This window comes from Marmota monax, unplaced genomic scaffold (genome assembly GCF_021218885.2).
Source record: "Marmota monax isolate L192 unplaced genomic scaffold, Marmota_monax_Labrador192_F-V1.1 WCK01_AAM20220418_F8-fsc00053, whole genome shotgun sequence".
NCBI lineage: Eukaryota > Metazoa > Chordata > Mammalia > Rodentia > Sciuridae > Marmota > Marmota monax.
In genome coordinates, this window is record NW_026693153.1 from 6,155,601 (window position 1) to 6,181,068 (window position 25,468).

Here is a 25,468-nt window from a genome sequence, read left to right on the forward strand (position 1 = left end):
AAAAATTTTAAAATGCTCCCCAAAGACAAAAAGGCAGACTGTTCTTCATTACTAAGAATTAATATAAAGATATCAGTTAACTAAAATTAGAACACTACCTCAAACTATATAAATATATGGGTATATATATATATATATATATATATGGGTATATATATTTATATAGTTTGAGGTAGTGTTCTAATTTTGAGATAGTGTTTTGAGATAGTGAATCTATTCACTATCTCAAAATGGATCAGGGATTCCCTGTAAATTTTGGATATGAAACAATATAAGCACTAGGAAAACATGGGTGAGTTCATCTTTAAACTCAGCATATGTAAATTCTAATTATTAAAATCAAAAGACAATAAAAGATTAACACAGTTAACCACAGGAAAAATGACTTTTCTATTGCAAAACACACCATAATCAGAGCCAAAGATAAATAATTTGGAGAAAATATATTCACAGATAGATAATATGTAAAGAATTCTTAACATTAAGAAAGGACCATAAACAATAGGAAATGAGATTAAAGTAGCCCTTAATCAGATGAAGATATTCAATCTCCTTCATAGGTAGAGAGATACAAATTAAAACTACAATGAAGTGCCTTTTTTCACCTATCAGGTTGACAAACATAAAACATGGCAAACACATTCTACTGGTAAGACTATGGAAAAACAGGCATTTACATATTCCTGATGGGAAAACAAACTGCATTTATTTGTTTTGGCAATATCTACCAAAAGTACTTATATCTTGACCCAGCAATCCTAATTCTAAAAATTTACCTGAATATACATACCAGTTTAATGAAAATTCATATACACATGGCAATTCAATTACAGCATTGTAATGGGAAAATATTGGAAATGACCTAAATGTTCACATATAGAATAGCAGAAAAAAGAAACTATGGAGGCTGGGAATTCCATAGCTCAATTGGTAGACAGGAAAAAATAAAAAAATATGGAATATTCACAGAATTTAGTGGTATGTAGCTGTTTGGGGGGTGGGGCTGGGAAGGATAGTTTTTTTTGTACTGGGGATTAACTCAGGAGTACCACCTACCACTACACCTTCAGTCCTTTTTTTTTTTTTTTTCTTTTTTGAAGACAAGTTTAACATATTCACATACAAGGATTTATGTAGGATTTTTTAAAAAAAAATTATGTATTAGTTCTAATCAGTTCCTTTTTATTTTTTGAGACAGGGCCTTGTCTGCTAAATTGCCCAGACTGGCCTCAATAAATGCATGGAAAAAGAAACAAAGGAAGGATAAATCAGAAACTGGACATAGGTTACCTCTGGGGGTAGGTGCAAACAGGAAAGAACAGGAGAAGTAGAACAGAAAGTATATGGACAACTGAAGCTTTTTCTGTAATTCTTTACCTATGCTAATGTTTCACATATGTAAAAAGTTAACAAGGTTGGGCAGGTACCCCTTATGTGTGTGTTTTCTTTTCTTTTTTTTTTTTTTTTCTGGTGCTGGGGATTGAACCCAGAACCTTGTGCATGTAGGCTTACCCTCTACCATTGAGCTACTCAACTGTAGACTTATCAAAACCAAATTAACTGATTACAAACAAGTAATACAACTATGCTGAAACGGGAAGCAGAGAAAAGAACTATGTAACTTTGTAAAACAGTATTTTGGTTATGTGCTGTAAGACCAAAATAAATTATAAATACCACACACTAGTTAGTAGTTTGTTTCTCTTAAGGCAAAAAAAAAAAAAAAAAATGGCAATTCTGAAACTACTTTATGTATGTTCTAGAATTAGGCAAATAAGCAAACATATTATGTGTAAAGCCAGATGTCTCCCTAGTTTTGAACAAAAGAAGTACAAATAAGGAGGACTAAAGTGAACTCTGTGGTGTGAACTGGTATTAAAAAATATACATAGAAATAGATATAGATGTATATTTCCTAGCTCTGCAAAACAGGTTAAAACCAACAACCTTGTATCAATGAGTACACACAGTGCCACTTTTTTTTTTTTTTAATGTATTTTCAAAGCAGATGCTTGAAGAAAGAAATCAGATTTCAAGGCTACAGTAGACACGAGATGAGCCTCCTACATTTTGTGCTTCCAGAATTTAAAAGGACAGGGACATGTGAAAAGAACAGAAAGGGGCTCATGTGGCCAAATAAGTGAGAATTTGAGCAATAAATAATGATAGTAAATGAATATACCAAATAATATAAAAATGTGGATCTAGTATCAATCATAATGGGGAACAAAAACTCTTCCTCTCAGTAGAGTTTCAAATAATAAAAGCAGGAAGTGATGGAAACAAAATCATTTGGTAAAGGGGAAAATCTCAATAGTTTGTGGAGAAATCTGATGTACACCAGATAGCACCATATTCAAAATTAATTTTATGAACAGGGTTGGGGATATAGCTCAGTTGTAGAGGAAAAGGCTGCTCTAAACACATGGAAGTGAATGAATCAAGAAGTGACAAAAAATAGGATAAAATACCCAGGTGATATTTAGAATTCATGATACAGAAACGAGCAATGTGTGGAAAATATGCAGTATACAAGATGTCAAATTGTTTAAAAATACCAAAAAAAAAAAAAAAAACAAGATCAGAATAAGTGGGTATATTTACTACTTTGGAGGGGGTGTTTTAGGGAAGGTAGAAAAAACACTTCAATATTTGAAGAAACCCACTAAGTAGAGGATTGGGTTTTTTCTTGTATGGTCTGAATCTATATTCAGGGTTAATGAATGGAAGACACTAGTAAAAGAATCTGAACATTCAGTTATTTCTCCATGATTATTCCTTGGCAGGATTTTCCAAAGCACAGGGACACCCTATGGTAGGGGAAAAGGATTTGAATGAACTCTTTCCAACCTGAGATAGTTAGGCTATAGAACTCTGTGGAGTTATGTAGGCCCTAATAACTAAGAGACTTTTAATGCTGTTAACTTTGGCCAACAACCTGGACAAGAAAAACACTTGTAACTTTGTCTTAACTTCTCTGTTAAACAAAAACAAACATGCATTTAAAAAAAAAAAAAAACAAGTAATTCAGTGGAATAGAAAATAAGAACACTATATTGAGTTTGACAAAATTTATTGGTATTTTAGTAAAGACATTCATCTCAGTCGTTTCTCTCTCCTCATCTTGACCTTAGGTTAATATTTCATTTGGGTCAAGAAAAGAATATGTAGGAGAGGGATGTTATTTTAACAAACAGTAAAATGGACAAAATGGATAGTTTGCCTACATAAAAGTAAGTTAAATTCATGTTTCTTGATATAATTAAATCATGTTAAGAACTAATAGTTGTATATACATTTCCATTGTTTTACTTGGGGCTCTTTCTAAACTTAAATGCAAGTGAACAAGAGTTAGGAATATATACAGGCTGCTTCTCTGGAATTATTACCAATTAAAAGAGCTCAGTGAGTTAATAACCACCAATAAAATAGTTTGAAGCTGCCTCCAAATTTAACATTGTAGGAGTTTTCAAGGAAATCATATTACCATATTTTTGTTGTCTGTGACTATGCTTTTAAAGATGTATTTGTCACATTAAAAAATAATGTCCATATACAATACAAAAATACAAAACAAACACCTTATGATACACAAATCTTAATAGTATATGTGGTGGGAGATTTCATAAAATGTAATTGAAGATGCATTTTTCTTTCATTCTATTTTTAGTACCTAAAATGTGCTTTTGAGAAGACACTGGTCAGTAAATATATATATTTCAAACAAACCATAGAATTACACTAATAATAAATCCTGCAGTGAGTTCAATTTAAATTGGGTTTAACAAGTTAGTAACTTAAATGATTAGACAAAGTTACAGAAAGTGCATCTTCTCATGTTGTCTTCATACAATGTTAAATTTCTCTCTCTCTCTCTCTTTTTTTTTTTTTTTGGTATTTATACATTTTAAAAAATAAAAACCAGCCAAATGCTTAAGTATTATATACATTTAAATTTTTGGTGGTGGTTTGTATTTTAAAAGAAACAGCTTCCTTATGATTTGCCTCAAGTTCTGGTGGAAATGCCTACAGGAACTAGTTATGAATAAAAACCAAGAGAAGCACATTCAGAATACTGATTTACTTTGGTAGCAAATGGTTGTTCTTTGAAGACTAATGAAGGTAGACAAGACCCATTAAGGTGTGTGGGCTATTTCAAATACTCGATACTTCACATAAAAATTAAAAAAGAAATAAAAACATTTTTAAGAGCTAAGCGTTTGTATCCACTGATAGCAATGCCAATACCTAGTATATGATGACTTGAAACAAAACAAATGCCCATAAGGAAAAAAAAGCTGTATTTTAATTTTATCTAAATTTATTATCAGTCAACAGTCCAGTAACATTTTCCTCTCAGTACAATACTCCCTTCTCTCTATAAGGCTGTTCCTGGGAGCCAGTTTAGGTAATGAGGGAGTTAAGTTAGGAGAGTAACTGCTTGCAGTTTTAAAAAGATAGTAACTTTTGTTTCCCTCTTAATGTGCTAATAGTTGTGCCTAAAAAAATATGCAATTCTTAAAAAGGTACCATTTCTGATTTCTTTATTATCTGTAACCTTTGGAAACTAATCACATGAAACTACAAAATTAGCAAATGTCTTGAAATCTGTATATAAAACATAAATTACTTCTAATTTCAAACTCTCATTTATTAGTGTACCACTCAATCTTAAAAAACAAAACAGAACAAAAACAAAAACGAAAAAGGAAAAAAAGCGGCTCCAAAGATAGTCTTATACCATTCTTTAAAAAAGGAAACTGTTCCTTTTAACTTTACACCCACCCCATACCCCAATTTCAAAACACATCATTTAATTGTCTTGGTCATGAACATTTCCAAGATGAGATTTTATATTTCGTTCCCATAGCTTCTGGTTATCAGAAAACCCATGCTTTCCTTTATTGAAAGAGTTTGGTCCAGCTGATGTTGGTGTATCCCTGCATTAAAAAAAAAATAAATTTATTTAAAATTCTATAGATATTTTAATACACATTTACTTAGTATCTATTATAAACACAAGCTGAACGTCAAAAAAGACTCTATAGAGCAAGGCCCTGAGCAACTTAGGAAGACCGTGTCTCAAAGTAAATAAAAGGGCTGGAGATGTACCTCAATGGTGAAGTGTCCCTGGAGATTAATAGCAAAGTGTCCCCTGGATTCAATTACCAGTATCCCTACCCCAAAAACCTCTACAGAGATTTTTTAAAAATACTATTTCCAAAGATAGTTCAAAGACTTTTTCGGGGGGTAGGAGGGGTACTAGGGATTTAACGCAGGGGTGCTTAACCACTGAGCCAATTTCCAGCTCCTTTTTATATTTTATTTAGTGATAGGGTCTCACTGCATTGCTTAGGGCCTCACTGAGTTGTTGAGACTGGCTTTGAACTCACAATCCTCCTTGTCTCAGACTCATAAGCTGCTGGGATTACAGGTATGCACCACCACACCAGCCAGTTCAAAGACTTTAAATTCGGTAGGCCTGAGGCAAAATTGCTTTCCCCCAACCCTGTTTTCCAACATAGGGCATGATGCATCCCTGATACTAAAAATATTTTCCAAAGGAAAAGGACACGTAAGATCAAGATTAAGTGGTAGGAATATCATTGTATCATTATGACTGTAGTGAGTAAAAGCCACTTTTCTATTACACTAGAAAAAAATTGAAATTTAAAATCAGAAACATCTTCATAGCTTTCTCTTATTTGAAAAAATATAGGTTACAAGTATCTGAAAAGAAATATCCTAATCTGGGCATCTGTAATTTCAGCTATCTGGGAGGCTGAGGCAGGAGGATCCTGAGTTTAAAACCAGCTTAGGCAACTTAGGGAAACCTGTCTCCAAAAATAAAAAGGGCCGTTGGAGAGTATACAGGGAAGAAGTATACTCAGACATTGCTGATGGGACTGCTAATTGGTGTAACCTTACGAAAAAGCAATATGGAGTTTCCTCAGAAAACTTGGAATGGAACCACCATTTGACCCAGTTATCCCACTTTTCAGTATATACCCAAAGGACTTAAAATCAGCGTATTACAGTGATGCAGACACATCAACGTTTATAGCAGCTCAATTCACAATAGCTAAAGTATGGAACCAACATAGATGCCCTTCAACAGAAAAATATACAAAGAAAATGTGGTACATATACACAATGGACTATTACTCAGCCTTAAAGAATGAAATTATGGCATTTGCAAGTAAATGGATGGAGCTGAGAATATCATGCTAAGTTAAATAAGCCAAACCAAAAAACCAAAGGTTGAATGTTTTCTCTGATAAGCGGATACTGATTATAGGGGTGGGAGGTAGGTAAGAATGAAGGCACTTTGGATTGTGTATATAGGGTAATAATGTCTGTCTCATGAGTGTGAGCATGAGAAGGACAGTTGAATCAGACAGACATTATTACCCTATATTCATGTATGATTACACTACTGGTGTGACTCTGCACCATGTACAGCCAGAGGAAGAAGTTGCATTCCATTTGTGTACAATGTAGCAAAATGTATTCTACTGTCATGTATAACTAATTAGAATTAAATAAATAAATAGGGCTGAGGATATAGCTCAGTGGTAAAGTACCCCTGTATTCAGTTCCCAGTAGTGAGGGAAAAATTAAAAGAATTAGCTTTAAATTATTGTTAAGTGTTTCTCCAAAAAGCACAGAAAATAAGATCACCCTTCTTCTTTGTGATAAGTCTAATTCTTACTTATCTTTAAACTCCAGTAGAGAGAAAATATAGAAAATTGTTTTGCTCATATGCACAAGAAAAGCCTTAACACTAAAAATATTATATGCAATTTATTCTTACTCTTAACTCAACCCTCTAATTTTCTTTTCTTTTAAATAGCCCTATTTATTTATTTTTTTGTGGTGCTGAGGAACGAACCCAGGGCCTCACACATGCTAGGTGAGTGCTCTGCCACTGAGCCACAACTCCATCCCCATCATCCCTCTATTTCTGTAATAGTTACAAAAACCTATACTACCTTCCAATATTCTTCATCCTCATCTTTGCTTCTGGAGGCATTTCCTCTGGTTCACTCTGAAGAAAAAAATGAGTAAACTGAGATAAATATCATGCTAAATTTTACATCTAAATCTTTTAAAACATTTCAAATGCTACAAATTTCTGTAAAAGAAGAAAATTAGTGAATTATTTGTCTTAACCACAGTTTTAATAGAAAGGCACTTTCCAGAGTGCTAATTTTGAGTAAAGAAAAAAATGTGGTAAAAATCTCATTCAACACATTGTATACATGAAATGAAACACCAATCTGTGCTCTTATGTTCAATTATGTGAATTAAAATTTCTTTAATCATAGTTTCAAAATCTCATTTTATGGCTTTTATCAAAAAGATTTTAAAAAACTAAAAATAACCAGGTACCCTGGCAGGAGCCTGTAATGTCAGCTACTCAAGAGGCTGAGGCAGGAATACTACAAGTTCAAGGCCTGTTTTGGCAACTTTGTGAGATCCTTTCTCAAAATAAAAGGTAAAAAAGGTCTGGGGATACAGCTCAGTGGTACAGTGTCCCTGGGATCAATCCCAATTACAAAACAAACCAAAAACAAAACCTAAAAACTAAAAATAAAACTACCATATGGTCAAACACTTCCACTAGTAAGTATATATCTAAAGGAAAGAAAATCAGTATGACAAAAGAGATATCTATATTCCCATGTTTATTGCTGCAGTATTCATAATAGCTATGACTAATATGAAGTTAACCTAAATGTCCACTGACGAATGGTTAGAGAATGGCACATAATTCACAATGAATAAATAAAATAAATAAAAGAATGAAATACTGTTATTTGCAGCAAAATGGATCAGGGTGGTGTGGACATTAAGAGAAATAAATCATGCAGAGAAGGACATATACAGCATGTTCTCACCCATATGTAGATGGTGAGGAAGCTGATGCCACAGAAATACAGTACAACAGTAGTTACCAGAGGTCAGGAAAGCAGAAGGATGATAACAGTATAGGGGTTTGGTTTGACAGGTTTGTAGGATGAATAACTTTTTTTTTAATATTTATTTTTTAGTTGTACACAACAAATTTTGTTTATTTTTATGTGGTGCTGAGGATTAAGGGTCTCACACGTACTAGGCGAGCGCTCTACCGCTGAACCACAACCCCAGTCCATCTTTTTTTTTTTTTTGGTACCAGGGATTGAACCCAGAGGGGCTTAACCAATGAGCTAGAACCCCAAATCTTTTAATTTTGACAGTTGTTAAGTTGCTTCTGGTCTTGCTACATTGCTAAGGCTGGTTTTAATTTGCAATCTTCCTGCCTCAGGCTCCCAAGTTGCTTAGATTACAGGTTTGTGCTTCTGGACTCAGATAAGTAACTTAGTGCATGCCTCTCATGCAAAGGACCTGGGTTCAATCACCAGCACCACACACACACACAAAAGACAAATGTCTGGGGTAATGGATAAGCCATATCAACCTAATCTGATCATTACACTGTATACATGTACTGAAATGCTACATTGTACCCTATAAATATGTACACTGTACCATATAAATATGTACAATTGTTGTAAATTCAAGAATTAAACTTAAAAAGCCCATATTATAGAAATAAAATCATTAATGATTTATGTACTATACTATGTGTTTAATGCTTTTATCTACACTATCTTAATTTAAAATTCTAACAATGCAGTCCCATGTGCAGTATGATTATAATCATTTGCATTTTATAGGTTAAATGACAAGGTTACTTGCCCAAGATCACAAAGTTAATGATTAGCAAACTAGTCTGATGCCAAAGCAAAGATCCTTAACCCCTTTATTGTACTGTTCTTTCTCAAAAGTACCTCTTTAATTCTAAGGACATTTTGAAAACTCAGTCCTTATTACTTTCTATACTTTCAGCTACTGAAAATTGTGAGATTGAGTTCTTTTCAGACTTATGGTTTTATGTATAAATGCTATTGCTTACCTTAGTAGTAATAATAATAATATTTTTTTTGTGCTACTAGGGATTGAAATAGGAGTTAGCACATGCTAGTCAAGTGCTCCACTACTGAGATACATTCTTATCCTTTCTTATTTTAAGACAGGGTCTCAATAAACTGCCAAGACAGACTTTTTTAGTTGTAGATGGACACAATACCTTTGTTTTGTTTTCATGTGGTGCTGAGGATTGAACCCAGTGCGTCACACGTGCCAGGCAATGTTCTACCACTGAGCCACAACCCTAGCCCTACCAAGAGTGGCTTTGAACTAGCTACTCTCTTGCCTCAGCCTCCTGAGTAGCTGGATTACAGATGTGTGCCACCAGGCATGCCTAAATATTATTATTTTTATTTTTAATATTTATTTTTTAGTTGCTGTTAGACACAATATCTTTTTTTTAAATTGCACATCACTCCTTTATTATACTGATCTGGAAAAAAGATTTATTACAGTTATGCTAAATGAATACTGGGCCTCTGGGGCAGGGCCAAGCAACTGGAACAAGACTCAGAAATCAGATACAGTAAAAGACACGCTTGGACATGATCAAGAGGCATGTCACTGCCACAAAACAAGGCAGAGCAGAGATTCTAAGATACATAGCAAGATACACTCCTGCACCTTACAGGCCAAGGAGCTTATCCCATATTGGTGTGAGGAATGGCTTAGTTTCTGGTGACCACATGTGGGACTAACCACCACTAGAAAAAAACCCAGAAGGGTTTTGTTTAGTACTTATTTATATATATGTATATTTTTTTCTTTAGTGAAAGTAAATGTAACAAAAGTTAGGGTTGATCCCAACATTCTGGAGCCAGCTCCTCTGGGGTAAGGGAGTTGTCTTTCTTAAATCACCATGCAGGTTACTTTTGTATTTCACTGGAATGACTAGAGCCCCCTGCTACCCATCTTCCCAGTGACCTGAATACAGAAGAGTACAGAACTGGCTCTTAGAGACACAAACAGGCTCTCTGGCTTCTTCTCACTGGTCATGCCTTGGCACAATTCCTCCCTACCCTTCTCAAGAAAAAAACCAACAACTACTACCTCAACTCTTTTGGATATGAGGAGCCTTCCCTGGGCTTAGATTGAGAACCTGTGCCCCAGAGTTTCTATTCTGATTACAATCTACAAAGGGAGTGGGTGCAGGAGACAAAATGCTAAAATTAAAGTGGGAGCTACTGGTCCCCATCTGCAGCTACAACTTAAGATGCCCACAGATGTGGTCAGTATGGTGATACAGGAGAGAGGTGCAAAGGAATGGATGGGCAGGGTCTTCCTTGGTACAGTAGTCTGCGATCTTGCCTTTATTTCTTTGCCTTGCCTGTGCAGCCACGGCTTCCATTTTTATTTTTAATATTTATTTTTTAGTTGCTGTTAGACACAATATCTTTATTTTTGTTTATTTTTTTATGTGGTGCTGAGGATCGAACCTAGGGCCTCGCACACGCTAGGCAAGTGCACTGAGCTACAACCCCAGCCTGAAATATTATTTTTAAAAATGCTATCTGCAAGACTTAAGCTTAAGCTGGACACAGAGGTGCCTGCCTATAATCCCAGCAACTGGAGAGGTTAAGGCAGGAACACAGCAAGTTGGAGGCCAGCCTCAGCAACTTAGACAGACACTGCCTTTAAAAACAAAAACAAAAAACCCATCCAATGACAAAACACACACACACACAAAAACAAACAAACAAACAAACAAACAAACAAAAAAACCAACTTAAGGGGGCTTTTACTGATCAAATCTGGTATATTTGAGAATTATACTTTACTGAATAAGATAAAAATATATGAGTTACACTTATATGATAAAATTTTAAAATTTAAAAGTGATAAGAATAGCTCTTTCATAAATAATAAATTTATAAATATACAGGAGTATGTTTAGTGTTTTCATTTGTGTTACAGTCTGGTTTAGAAGATTTGGGTTTCTTGTAGCAACAGGATTATGGTTAACATTAGTCACATATGTACATACAAATGTTTATAATGATGTATATAAATACGTATGTAAAAATATACATGGATATTCCAAGTAATTGTTTTTATATATATATATATATCTCTCTACATATATATATATATACATATATATATATATATACACACACACACACACACACACACACACAGTTTTAATTCAGAGTTACAAACTAGCATTATGGTTAGGGTTATGGATTAAAAATGTATGTAAATATATCTGAATATAAATACATAAGTAAAATCACATGAAATATATGTGCTTTTATCTTTAATTAGGTTATGGTAAGGGGAACTTTTAGGTTTTGTGTTAAACATAGGGTAAGCCTGCAGAAATGAACATATATGAAAATATATATGGATTTATGTTAATATATAAATACATACTTCACAAAATACAGAAATATTCATGAAGTGTCACTGTTTATATGTAACAATATTTATGAATCTATATTCCACAGTATATAGGTACATTCATGTAAATTGTTATGGTTATATGTATAGAGGTTTCGGTGAGGCATACCATTATTTTAGGTTTTGAACATTATTATCCAAATATATGAATATAAATATTTATGTAAAAACGTACCTGAAAATACTAAATATACAGGGATTTGTATATAGTTAATTTTCAGATGGATGTTTACATTGTTGTTTAGATGTATTTTATGAATATGTAACTGAATATATATGAAAATTTATGGGTAGGATTTTGTTTAGCATTAGGGCACATAAATATATATTTATAAACATACGAAGGAATATATATGTAAAAATATATATGGGTATCCAAAGTCATAATTATGATTTTTGTATAGAAGACTAATGATTATGGGAAGGGTTAGGTTTAGTTCTGAGTTAGGTTGAGGATGAGGGTTTACCACTGGAATACATATCAATATTTATGTAAATACATATTAATATAGAATTAAAATTATATACAAAATTTTATAAATATACTTTCATCTATGGCTATTTTAAAGTTATATAGTATTTTTAAGCAAGTGTTAAATCTGGGTTTGCCTATGGACATGGATATATAGGTAAAATATTTATGGATTTTTATGTGACTTTTAAAACTTATATCCCCAAATATAGGGGTACATTCATGTAAAGTAATCTGGTCTATATGTCTAGAGGTTTCTGTTGAGCCGTAGTGGTAGAGACAGGATTATTTGTGAAAAAGGATTAAGATTAGAGTTAGGGTTTGAATGTTTATGTCCATATATATAAACACAATGTGGATATATATGTAAAATATATACTAAAATATTTATTATCTCAATTTGTATATAGTTGAGTTTGGTGTTGAAATGGATGTTCACAATTTGATTTACACATAGGTTATAACTATGTAACTGAATATGTATGACAATTTATGATTTTGATTACCAATGGGGGGTGGGTATGTGTGTGTGTGTGTGTGTGTATGTATGTATGTATGTGTGTGTGTGTGTGTATATATATATATATATGAATGAATATAAGCATACCTAGAAATATATGTGTAAAAACATACACAGATATTAAAAACAGCTCTTTCATTTAGTAAGAGACAGTTAATAAATACACAAGGCATGGTGACATATATTATATCACCATTTGGCATACATTATCATAACTAATCCTGATAAGAATCACTAATGGATCTTAACATTAGTGAGTGAAGTTTTGAGAAATTATATATTTTTACATATACTCAAAGCATATAAGATAAATTTTAATTTAGCTTTACAAAAATTTGATAGTGGAGAAATCTGGCAGGCACCATTTTAACTAAACGATCAAAGTTAACACTGCAGGAATGGGCATATTGACAGCATGTGCTCCCTAGTATGATGCATTGAGAACTTGGCACAACTTCTGTGGTATTCCTGCCAAAAGCAATGAGAATCTAAGCATGAAAAAAACACCAGACAAATCCAAAATGAGAGACACAGTAGAAAATAACTGTCCAGTATTCTTCAAAAATGTTACTGTCATGAAATACACAGAAAGATTAGGGAAATTATCCAAATTAAAGGAGACAACTGAAAAAAAATTTTTTTTGAAATGTCAAAACTCTGGGGTTGGGAAATAATTCAGTGGCAGAATGTGTGAGGTACTGGTTTCAATCCAAGCAACAACTTGCTCCCAAAGCCAAAATTAACTGTTATCTACTTAGGTCAATATATTTGAACAATATATTTTGTTACTTAATTATGTTCTTGAATAAAAAATTAAGTGGATAGGGCTGGGGTTGTGACTCAGTGGTAGAGAGCTCGCCTAGCATGTGAGAGGCCCTGGGTTTGACCTCAGCACCACATAAAAGTAATAAAGGTATTGTGTCCAACTACAATTAAAAAATAAATATTTTTTAAAAAATTAAGTAGATAAGGATTTTAGATATATGAGACAAATTTTAAAAACACTTTTTTTAATTGTTCATGGATCTTTATTTTATTTATTTATATGTGAAGTGCTGAGAATTGAACACAGTGCCTCACGCATACTAGGTAAATGTTCTACCACTGAGCCAGAACCCCAGCCCTCTATTGTTTACTACCATTATAGTATTGTAGCAGAAAGAATATTGTTTCAATCTCTCTAAAACTTTTTTTAAAATAGGGAAGACATGGGCTGGGAACTGGTACAGTGCTTGCCTCACATGCCCAAGGCCCTGGGTTCAATCCCCAATATCACCCCCTGCCCCCCCCCCCAAAAAAAAAAATATATATATATGAATGAAAGAATTAAAGTAGGATGCAAAGACTATAGGACAAGAAACCAGAAAACCTAAGGTTCAAAATGTGTATGAATTACCATATAATCATGCATGGTTAATTTCTCCATTTGTAAAATATGAATACATGTACAATCCACAGGGACATATAGAATGTAAAATAATGTGAAAAGATAATCAAATAGTTAGGCATTCAAGGTAAGGTTTTATTATATAATGCAGGTGCTTCCAGCCTATGTACTTCTACACATTTTTCCCTCTTCCTATATCATTTTCCATGCTATAATCTGCTACCTACTCTCTTTAAGAATGTTACAGATATTATTTAGATTAGTGTTTTTTGTTTTTAATTTTTTTTTCTTCTGGGCAACAGAATACTTTTTTTCCCCCCTCAATAAATTACTTGGGTTTCCAAATATCAGATAGAGGTACAACTTATAAGTGAAATAAGGGCAAAACACCAGAGTCCTGCTTGTTAAACGTCAGCTTCCCATACCACTATAACTGCCATAGGATCCAAGAACTCGGAGTAGTTTTTAAAAATTTAGGAACTAGGGTCTGGGGTTGTGGCTCAGTGGTGGAGCACTTGCTTATTAGCATATGTGAGGCACTGGGTTCGACTCTCAGGATTGCACATAAAAAAATAAAAATATAAGTTCTATCAACAATTAAAAACAATGTTTTAAAAACTCTATCAACTGGGCTGGGGATGTGGCTCAAGCGGTAGCGCGCTCGCCTGGTATGCGTGCGGCCCGGGTTCGATCCTCAGCACCACATACACACAAAGATGTTGTGTCCGCCGAAAATTAAACAATAAAAATTAAAAAAAAAAAAAACTCTATCAACTAAATTGAGACCAAGCATCCCTGGAATCTCAAAACTCAGGAGAAACAAGGAAAGAGTTTGATATCAGCCTGGGCAACATAGTGAGACACTATCTCAAAAAACCAAACTGTCCCCACCAAAACAGTCTGCTAGGAGTATAGCTTAGTGTTAGAAGATGTACTTAGCATGGGCAGGACCCCAGGTTCTTCCCTAGAATGTATATGCAACCTTTGTTTTTGTTTTGTTTGTTTGGTACTGGGGATTGAACCCCCGAGCCACTTCCCCAGCCCTTTTTTATATTTTACTTAAAGATAGGGTCTAACTGAATTGCTTAGGGACTTGCTAAGTTACTGAGGCTGGCTTGGAACTTGCAATCCTCCTGCCTTAGCCTCCTGAGCCTCTGGGATTACAGGTGTACACTACCTTGCCTGGCAAGTTACAGTCTTTGTTTTATAGTTGAGAAAACTAAGGCTCCAGAAAAATAAAAATGATTTATTCAGGTTTCTACTGGTTAATAACTAGTCAAGACATGGTTACAATTCAGGTCTTTCAATTGCTAGTCCAGGTGTCTTTCTATGCTGCTACATCCAGTACCTGTTTATTTCTTTTCTGAATGTCCACAGTACTTCACCTCTTCAGGTATTTTTCATTTTTATCTCTCACTAATTTACATGTAAGTCTCCTTCTACTAGACTAGTTCCTAGAGGAACATGTCTGATGTCTTGTAATGTCATAGTGCCTAGTACATACAAAGCAATCAAATGTGTAAATGAGTAAAGGAGAACACAGTAATAACCACAGTGATTCTTTCCCTATTGATTCAGGCTCCAATGGTTCCACATTTATCCTTGTCCAATACTCCTCTAAAAAAAACTCTCCAGGGGCTGGGGTTGTGGCTCAGTGGCAGAACACTTGCCACTGAGGCACTGGGTTCAATCCTCAGCAACACATATAAATAAATAAATAAATAAATAAATAAATAAATAAAGGTACGTCAACTAAAAAATATTAAAAACAAAAACAAAATAACAACTCTCCAAATGGTGCTATTTGCTACCTGTGACTTAAAAACTGATGTCTCAGTTTATAAGTCTTCCTTGATTTACTGAAACCCTGACTAATGTTTTAGTATAAAATTTGTATTACTTCTTTTATATATATTCTTTTGAAATCACTCTATTCCCAGTGTTTGGGCCCCTCTGAATGTATAATCCCTACCCTTACCTGCCCAGGTGCTGGGGATTGAAACCAGAGCCTTGAAAATGTCAGACAAGCACTCTACCACTAAGATATATCCTATCCCTTTTTATTTTATGTTGAGATCTTCCTGCATCACCTCTTGAGTAGCTGGGATTACAAGTGTATGCTCCCATGTTCAGCTTGAATAATATAATGTTTATCCTTATAGCTTTCGGGAACAATTACTTATATATTGTATAATACTTGATTGTTACATATACAGGGTTCTCATCTTATATGGGGATTAGATTTTCAAGTCACAGCCTAATATAGATCATAATCAAATCGTGTTTGAAAATTCCACTGGTTATCCATAAGCATGGTAAGACAGGCATGAGAGAACTGGAACTGATCAATCTAATAAGCATCTCAAGCTCACTCTGTGCCTACTGAGAAGTGCTGGCAGAATCACCTGTACTATTTCCATCTCCTATGGAAAGCATGTTACTACAGCTGCCTTCTGTAACATGAAAGCACAATACATCATCACTGAAGACCCCAACTATATCCTACATATTTCCTAGCACATACATTCATAATAAGCATTTGTTGTTTTGGTTCTTAGGTTTCTTGCCCCCAAACTTAACAACATTTTTAAATAATCCTACAACCAAACAAAATAAATACAAAATAGAAATATCCAGTTTTTGTAGGTGCTACAATTTAGTAACACCATTAATATAACCTATAATTTGTCATTAATACTCTCCTAAAAGAACTGGTTAAAGTAAAATAAAAGATATTAACTTACATCTTCATCTTCATTAAAAGCTGCTGCTACTGAAAGGGTTTTTGGAGCAAGAGTTGGAACAGTTTCTTTAGGCTTCTGAAGAAGAAACGTTAAAAAGAACACTAGATGAGTCACATTTGTAGAGAACTGTTTGATATAAATCTTGAAAAATTCAACTTTGTTTTCATAAATTTATATAGTAAGGAACCTAGTATTTGCACTATGTCTGAAAATGCAGGTTATCTGTGGGTAGGTTCAACTTTGTTATTTATTATACCCATTTGTTTACCTATTAGAAAAAATAATTCTCCAGCTAGGATCTATAATTTAATATTACTTAAGCCAAAGGGTATTTGATACAAAATGATAAATAATACGTCCCCATAGTAACAATTAGTATAAAAGTGCCTTGAGAACATACAAGGCATCATGACTCATCTTCTTCTACCCTTTTTACTAAAACTCTACATCTATCCTTTTTACCCTTTGGGCTTCAGACAAGTCATCATTTCTATATGACCAAAATTTTTAACAAAATAAACTATTCTATCTCCATTCTCTCACCACCCATTTAGTCTTCACCCTACTACAATCTAGCTCCCACCCTAACCATCTACCATCGCCCTAGAATTATTCTTTATGAGGTCACCAATAACTGGTGTGCTGCATTTGATTCTAACCACCAGCTTCTTTTTGAAAACATCTCTCCCTTGTCTTCTGGAACAATTTTTTTTTTTTAATTGGTTAGTCTGCTAATTCTCTGACCTATTGTTTTCTCTCCCCCTTCCCTGCTGCTCCTCACTTAACAATACAGATACCTAGGATTCTACTACTGGTAGCAACCTTTCATTCTTTGTACTTCCCAGGTCAATTTCATTCATTTCCATAGTTTCATTCATTTTCCATAGGTTCCATGGTTAAAAAAATATTAATTTGAGGTTTATATCTTAAAACAAGGGATCGAACATTGATCTTTAAAAGATTACTGCTTTAAAGTACATAGTACTCAAGGTCCAGTTTTAGTTTCAAAGATAATCAGAAAGCTTTTCTTATCAAGCAATATCTTACTAAAATTAATCTTTTAAGATACAAATAACTGATTTCTGGAGATATTACTTTTTTGTGTTGTACCAAGGATCAAAGCAAAAGCCTTCCAAATGCTAACCACATGCTCTACCACTGGGCTATCCCCTAGTCCATAGATATTGTTACTGAAACTGAAAGATTAAAAAAAAAAAACACAAAAAAAACCCCCTGAAATTCTTTCTCAAAATATCTTTCAGAGGTCTTGCTTAACTGATACAAACTCACTACTTTATAAATCATGCATTTTCTATAATATTGTTCCTTCTAAAATTCTACATCTTTGTTAAAAACTGATTTTATTGAGATAATTCATCTTGATCTTTCCTAAAGAGTGCTAATCACTTCTTAAATACATATAAGTTAATACATGAAAGATTAAGAAATGCATCTTTAAAAAAACTTCTTTTAGTTGTAGATGAACACAATACCTTTATTTACTTATCTTTATGTAGTACTGAGGATCCAACCCAGTGACTCACATGTGCTAGGTGAGCACTCCACCACTGAGCCACAATCCCAGCCCGGAGAAATGCAACTTCTTATACTTAATTTACCATAACCTGGTAAAAGCAGGTTTCCAAAACAAATCCTTAATACCCATTACAAATATCATACATAAAGTAACTTACACTTGATCCAAGTTTGATGGATATGGCTGATGCTTTCTTAGTTGTCTGACTACCTATGGCAAATCCAAACTTGGAGATCTTTGTAGGCTTTGTTGGGAGGTCTGCAGCTTCTTCTTCAGCTGATCGCTTCTCAGCGCTGCGACTGGAACTTTCCCCTCCATTACTGGAAGAAACAGTCTTAGTTTTCACAGGTTTTTCTGCTTCTTCTTCAGGTCCTGGTGAAGTCGAAACAACTTACCAAGATGAGCTATTTTTACTGAGCAGATTGATGGGAGCAGCAACCTCAAAAAGCATCGTTATAAGGAAGATACCTCTGCAGTTGTCACCTACTGACCCAACAGTCTCTTCCACTGTTTGTTAGAGTATATAGCAGGAACTGAGATTGTGTGGCAGTAGAAGAGGCTCCCATGAATTAACTAGCATAAAATACAGAGCAATTTAAAATTATAAACATAGAGTTCACAAAAAAGTAAAGACCCTTCAACTAAATACTACCACAGACATCATACAATAATATAGTTATTTGTGGAATTCTGCTTTTTTAGAAATCAAGATCTATAAATTATTTTTTGCAAACTAATCTGTGAGGAATCAGTCATGTGGCAAGATAATACATTTGGCTAATAAATTCTAACATTCTCAATAATGTGTATGAGTCACACAAAGTATCTTGTCATGTAAAGGACCATTATTATCCAAACTTCAGTATTAACACAGCCTAGTTATATTTTTGAGTGATGTGTTCTTCATGTACATCTCACACAATCTTAGGAGTTGAAAAAGAACTTCAAAAAGTCTAGTCAACTCCTCTTGAGTAATTTAATTCTCCTCTGAAAGCATGGTTATCACCTGTTTTAAGCTACCTGTAAGCACTAATACAAGTCTTGGTTTACACGTTACATTTTCTACTTCAAACAGTAGAAAGCATACATATATAGGTTTGGAAGTATGTTGTCTTTTAGTAATTTTGCCTGTATTTGTATTCAGTCAATTGTGAGTTTGCATCTAGAATATCTTAGATCTCTTACATAAGAAGACTAATTATGACGCAGGGCATGGTGGCCCATGCCTGTAAGCCCAGCAGGTGGGAGAATGAAGCAGGAGGACCACAAGTTCAAAGTCAGCCTCAGCAACTTAGTGAAGCCTGAAGCAACTCCGCAACTGTCTCAAAATAAAAAGTAAAAAGGGCTGGGGATGTGATTCAATCGCTGGTACAAAAACAACAACAACCCAAACCAAACGGGGATGTAAGACATCATTCATCAATTCATCATCACCATCAAAAATTTTATATTCTCTCTCTAATATGCCAATTCACCCCATAGAATGTATTGTTACATTAGATAAAGAGTTCACTTGTGAGTAAAGAGAAGATGCTTTGGGGTACAGTCTAAAGAAAATGGGACAAAAAGTTAGAATGGGGTAAGCAGGAGGTGGGGGAACCAAACATTAACAGACCGATGAGCAAAAGATAGAAAGAATTGAGGTTATAGATCTAAAACTGTATAGTTTTGAAATGATAGCACTTTGAATAGAAAATTTGATTTTATTTAGACAAAAAAATAAAAGGAAATTTATTCTCTTTGGACAAAGGGTGAAAGTTGTAGTGACAATGTAGGGAGGAGTAGTTAAGCAGGATTAAGCTCGGGATTTATCTAAAAGGGAAATATAGTGTTGGAATATTGCTTTAAGTGCCATTCACTTATTTATATGTGAAATTACAAAAGCATCTAAAGAGTTAAAGACTGTTATTCAATAGCTGAGAAGTAGAACTTTTTAATAAATATACAATCTCTTTAAAAAATAGTATGATGTAAATATTAAGTTTTTCATTCTATGTTTACAACTAAAAGCATTTATACTAATTTATGCTACGTTAGTTTTAAGTATGATATTTCATAATAAAACTCAAGCAAAACTGTGATGATGCACAGTTAAAATTGGAAATTTGGTTGTACATATTTAAACATACAGAAAACCCATTGGCTTTACATATTACAGTCTATAAAGGCACAAATTGTGTGCAAACAAATTTGGAAAACATTAAAATAAAGAGCATAAAGAACGCTTTAGACTTGATTGTAGTGTAACTCTTCTTTTTGAATCATGACCCAAAGGCAATAATTAGTTAAGATTTCCAATTCTTTTAAAGCCTATCTTTTCTTTTAGTTTCCTTTTCTAAAAATAATCTTAGAACAGGCAACTTGGAAAATTTAAAGTATAAATAAGAAAAAGGGAAAAGATTCTTATTATAATGTTAAATGTGTCAGCTAGCTGAAATTGGATGTGTAATAAATGGACTACAATACTGTCCAATCCCATTAGAAGAAATCTTTCTAGAGATTTCCATGGAGATTACTTCAGAAAAAGGTAGCATGGAGAACTATTCTACTATTCATTTCATAATCAACTGGTAACAACTTAATCCCATTCACATCTGTTCTTCTCATCTGAAGAGGCATACTAGACCATCCATATCACAGGTCCACACAAAAGATCAAATACATACTGTTATGTGTTTTTGGTACAGGGATTGAAACCAGGGGTGCTTTACCACTGAGCTACATCCCTAACCCTTTTAATTTTTCATTTTGAGACAGGGTCTCACTAAATTGCTTAGGGCCTTGCTAAATTGCTGAGGCTATTCTTGAATTTGTGGCGCCCAAGCCACTAAAGTTATAGGCATGGCCACTGGGCACCCCCTTCTTGTTTATTTTTGTGGTGTTTCAAATATGATAGGCAAGCACTCTACCACTGAACTACACCTCCATCCCACACTATGTTTATTAGGTTTTTTCCTACACGTGACTGAGTCCAGATCAAGCAATTTATTTCTGTACATAATAAATAAATTGGCCTTCCCAAACAAAAAAAGTGTTTTTGGTTTTGTTTTTAAAGCCACTGTAAAAACTATACGAACATCTTCAGATCAGAAGATGACTAGATGAGGGAGAAATGAAGGAAGGAAGGTACACGATCAGCTCTCCTTTTTTATTTTTAGTTGTAGATGGACACAACACCTCTATTTATTTATTTTTATGTGGTGCTGTGGATTGTACCCAGTGCCTCACATAGTGAGGCAAGTGCTCTACCGCTGAGCCACAATCCCAGCCCCTCCTACCTTTATTTTTTTTATTTTTTTGAATATTTTTCATATTTATTTTTTAATTTTCGGCGGACACAACATCTTTCTTTGTATGTGGTGCTGAGGATCGAACCCGGGCCACACGCATGCCAGGCGAGCACGCTACTGCTTGAGCCACATCCCCAACCCCTACCTTTATTTTTATTTACTTATTTTTTGTGGTACTGGGAATTTAACCCATGCACTCTACCACTGAGCTACACCCACAGCCTTTCTTATTTTTATTTCGAACAGGGTCTCCCCAAGTTGCTAAGGCTGGCCTTGACCTGTAATCTTCCTGCCTCAGCCTCCCCAATGCCTGGGATTACAGGATCACACCACTGTACTCAGCTTCATTTCTTAGCTTCTAAAGGCTCAATGTGTCACATGGATTGAGCTTCTATTTTATCTTTATATAACGCTCTTAACAATTATGTGGCAAACCACACAAAGTACTTAGAAAATAAAGCAAAAGGAATAAACAATGGACTAAGATGGGAAAACATGAGAGCCAAATCCGTTACCATTATTTAAAATGAGACATCCTGTATTTTGGGTCTGTGGGAAACAAAAGTTTAGATGACCAATAATTATTAAATGTGAAGATTTTTAGTAAAGTGAATTGTAGTTTAAAAATGAACACATAATCAATATTTTTAAAATAAGAAATCATGTATCAATTTATAACATAAACATGGATAAAATACAAACTATAATTCTTTATCAAAGAACATTTTAATAAAAGGGATTTTGTTTAATTTGTATTCATTTTGAGCAAACAAGATGCATAGATTAATTAATGTGAAATCAAATTGCACATTATGCTAATAGTTTTTTCTTTTTCCTTTTTCACTGAATAGGTGGGGTATGCCTTAGAGCACAAGGGTACTTTGTTTTGAAAAAATTACCCAATAAGAAAGTATGTCTATAATGGTACCCCTCGAGACCCATTTGCATTCTGTCGGCTTCCTTATCCAAAAAAGGGCACACAGTTATTCTGTGATAGGACTGGTGTGCCATTTATATGAGAATGTATTCAAGACCCTATTAAGTGTTTGGCACAGTAAATGTCAATTTCACTGAAGAAGTTCTTAGCATAATCTTTTAAAAATATTTTTTACTTATAGATAGACAAAATACCTTTATTGTATTTATTTTTTTTTAATTGGTCCAGAGGATTGAACCCAGTGCCTCACACTTGCTAGGTAAGTGCTATACCACTAAGCTACCACCCAAGCCCTTAGCATTAGCTTAAGATTATGTAAATATAGTTCTTTAAAATTGTATTTATCTTAAAAAGCTATAAAAATTTAACCAAAAAGAGGAGGAAAAAAAAATCTATCCAAAGTGTAACTCCTCTTTAAAATGAAAACAGGTAGTTCAAGTAAGTAGCGTCTCTCTCAGACACACATTAACTACAGAAGTAATCTGCTCATAAAAACCCACATACTTCTGGGGCTAGGAGTGTAGCTCACTAGTAAAGCACATGCTTAGCATGGTGAGGCTCTGGGTTCAATCCCTTGCACTAACAAAAGATTAAAAAAAAAAAATGAAGTGTTTATATTTCCAATGTAATGGATTACTCAATAGGAATAAAAATTCTGAATACTCTCTTGGTTTGTCCATAGGACAAACATGACAGTGTTCTTTAAAAAGTGACTACTTGCAACAAAATTATTAATGTAGAAATATCCAAAGTATGAAATGTTTTAACTATGATTACTTAGCACAACTGCATTAAAAACATGTGACATTCCAGGGCTGGGGTTGTGGCTCACAGGTAGAGCGCTCCCACAGCATGCGTGGGGCACTGGGTTCAATCCTCAGCACCATATAAAGTAAAATAAAGACACTGTGTCCACCCATAACTAAAAAATAAATATTAAAAAAAAAAGATATCCCAAATATAGCTTAGATGCAACAGCACTACTTTTTTGTAAAGGAAATGAGGCTAATGATGTAGAAATTCAGGGATAGTAGTTATTCTAAGTTACCAACAAAAACAATAGTAATTTTTCTGATACTAAAGCAAGGTAATTTTTTCTTTTTTTTGTACGCAGGGGCATTAGACCACTGAGCCACATCCCCAGCCCTATTCTGTATTTTATTTTGAGACAGGGTCTCACTGAGTTGCTTAGCGCCTTGCTTTTTGCTGAGGCTGGTTTTGAACTCCCCATCCTCCTGCCTCAGCCTCCTGATCTGCTGGTATTACAGGTGTACCCACCAATTGCTCCCCAAGCAAAGTAATTTTATAATCCCCAAACACCCTAAAATGGAAACATGAATATTCATAATACAGAGTTAACTACTCTCAACTGAAAGGTGGCAGGAAGATTACAGTGTCTTTATGCTAACATTTAAAGTATATTCTGGCAGCACATTAAACACATCTCCTCCACTCTTTAAAGTCAGGAATACAGAAGATGCTTTAGGCTCTGTATTTTTGCTTTTCCTCAAATTACTTCTAAATTTTTACATAATTTTACTTGACAGTTTCTCAGGTTTTTTTTTTTTTTTTTTTGGTCAGAAAAAAAAAAATATTCCAGACAAGTGCTAGATGTTTTACACTGTTTCATAAGCTATTTTACTGCTTTTAATAAACAGGGGTGGGGGGCTTCATTTCTGCCAATAACAACTCTCCATATTTTTTAAAAAGAAATTCTGAACATTACACTTTTTCAATATTTTTTTTTGATCCCACTACAATTCACATTAAACATGTTAGTAGGTCATATTATTTGCTTTCATGTGCTATTAATCTTCTGTATTTTCTCATATTAAATACTTTCAGGGATAAGACTTAACGGAGTCAGAATAGAAAATAACATTTAAAAAGCGTTCTAAACAAGACAATATAATCAGCTCCCACATAAAAGTCACTCGTCTTGCTGTGACGGGGGTTGGGGGGGAAGGGGGGTGCCCTGGGGAGATTGTTTCTTCTCCTTAATGCAAAAGATCTGGAATTTATGAGGGTAGCGGGGCCAGAAAAGGAGAGCTGTAACCTTAGTTCAATACTGTATCAATACACAGTAAGAGTCACACTAGACTACTAAGCCACTTAAATTTATCTGGCTTGCGATGAACTGGTAGTAGCCTAATTAGGAAAGGCATACTTCCGAGAAAGGCGATCAAACCAGAACCCTAGAAACCCACAGCTTAAATCAGCGGGTGATCTTTTCCTCCATCCCCTCTGTCCATCTCATTACAGGGTCACTATTATGCCTGAAAGTAAAGGAAAGAGCAGGCCGGGGTTGTCCACCTCCTCAGTGAAAAGGGAACGGCAAGCGTAATTAACTCCTACGTGTGTAACTGAGAGATCTGCACCTTTGGAAACTCGGCCTTGGGCCAGTTTCCGCGGCCACTGCTCGGTGGCTCACACTGTGTGTGTTTGTGTGTGGGGAGTGAGAGTGTGTGGTGGTGTGTTTTGTGTGATGTGTGTCTCCGCTGTGGAGGTAGCGGCTCCTGCACCGCCGCTCCGGGTCCCACCCCAACTCCAGTCTCCCTTTCTGGTGCCCATCTTCCTTCTCAGAAGGAGGGCCTCCACAGGGGCCATGAGGTGAGGGACAGTGGCCAGCTCTCTCCCAGCAAGGAAGCGATATGGGTCGGGATTCCAGCGGGCCGCACCAGGCGTGCCCGGGGCTCGCCTGGGCCCAGCACCTAACCGAGTGAGCGCCAGATTCGCCCAATCTTTCTCCTCCCCATTCCCCCCACCCCGGGGAGCTCAACGAAAGGCCAAGAGCATCCCACACATCCCGCGACGCTGGGGTTGTGTTCACCTCCGGCGGCTCCAACTCGCTGCGGCTTTTCAGGCTTCTCCTCTCCCGCCTTCCAGTCCGCCATTTTCCCCGCCGCGGCCTCCCCTGCAGCTACGCCAAGGACGTCATGGCCCCGCCCAGCAACCATTGAGCTTTAGAGCCATCTGGAGAGGTCGCTGACTAGAGAGGCCCAGATGAGTGAAAAGGGGGACCGCCCAAGACAAGCGGATGTGACGTCATCGAGCGACTGCCTCTGAAGAAAGGGAGGGGAAAGAGGAGCGCTGGGATTGGCGTTCTATGCATCGGACTGGGTAGGGAGAGGCACGTCAGTGGCAAATCCGGAGAAGTGATGGGATGTGAGAACGTAACCCTGGAGACGTTGGCGGAGCCTTAGCAGGT

General features: G+C 35.2%; 1 protein-coding gene across 2 annotated transcripts; it reads right to left on the bottom strand.

Annotated features, from left to right (window-relative positions):
- Nucleotides 1–366: 366 nt before the first annotated feature.
- Nucleotides 367–25,240, bottom strand: Pcnp (PEST proteolytic signal containing nuclear protein). Of its 2 annotated transcripts, XM_046455387.2 has the most exons (6): nucleotides 25,091–25,202; nucleotides 18,429–18,606; nucleotides 18,191–18,353; nucleotides 16,497–16,571; nucleotides 6,993–7,048; nucleotides 367–4,940 (listed from the first exon to the last, which is right to left on the bottom strand). In XM_046455387.2, exons 2-6 carry the CDS (start codon nucleotides 18,482–18,484, stop codon nucleotides 4,814–4,816), a joined length of 477 nt encoding a protein of 158 aa, XP_046311343.1. In that variant the 5' UTR covers nucleotides 18,485–18,606; nucleotides 25,091–25,202; the 3' UTR covers nucleotides 367–4,813. The 2 variants fall into 2 exon arrangements, with proteins under 2 accessions (XP_046311343.1, XP_046311342.1); XM_046455386.2 differs by lacking the exon at nucleotides 18,429–18,606 and having other exon boundaries at nucleotides 18,191–18,405; nucleotides 25,091–25,240.
- Nucleotides 25,241–25,468: the final 228 nt, after the last annotated feature.

What these genes read in the sequence shown, in the direction of transcription:
- Pcnp (XM_046455386.2), bottom strand. Translation starts at nt 25,217, where the DNA reads ATGGTTGCTGGGCGGGGCCATGACGTCCTTGGCGTAGCTGCAGGGGAG. An exon ending in GCGAGTTGGAGCCGCCGGAG is followed by an intron (nt 18,406 to 25,090) that starts GTGAACACAACC and finishes CGACTTCACCAG; the next exon opens with GACCTGAAGAAGAAGCAGAA. An exon ending in CCATCAAACTTGGATCAAGT is followed by an intron (nt 16,572 to 18,190) that starts GTAAGTTACTTT and finishes TTTCTTCTTCAG; the next exon opens with AAGCCTAAAGAAACTGTTCC.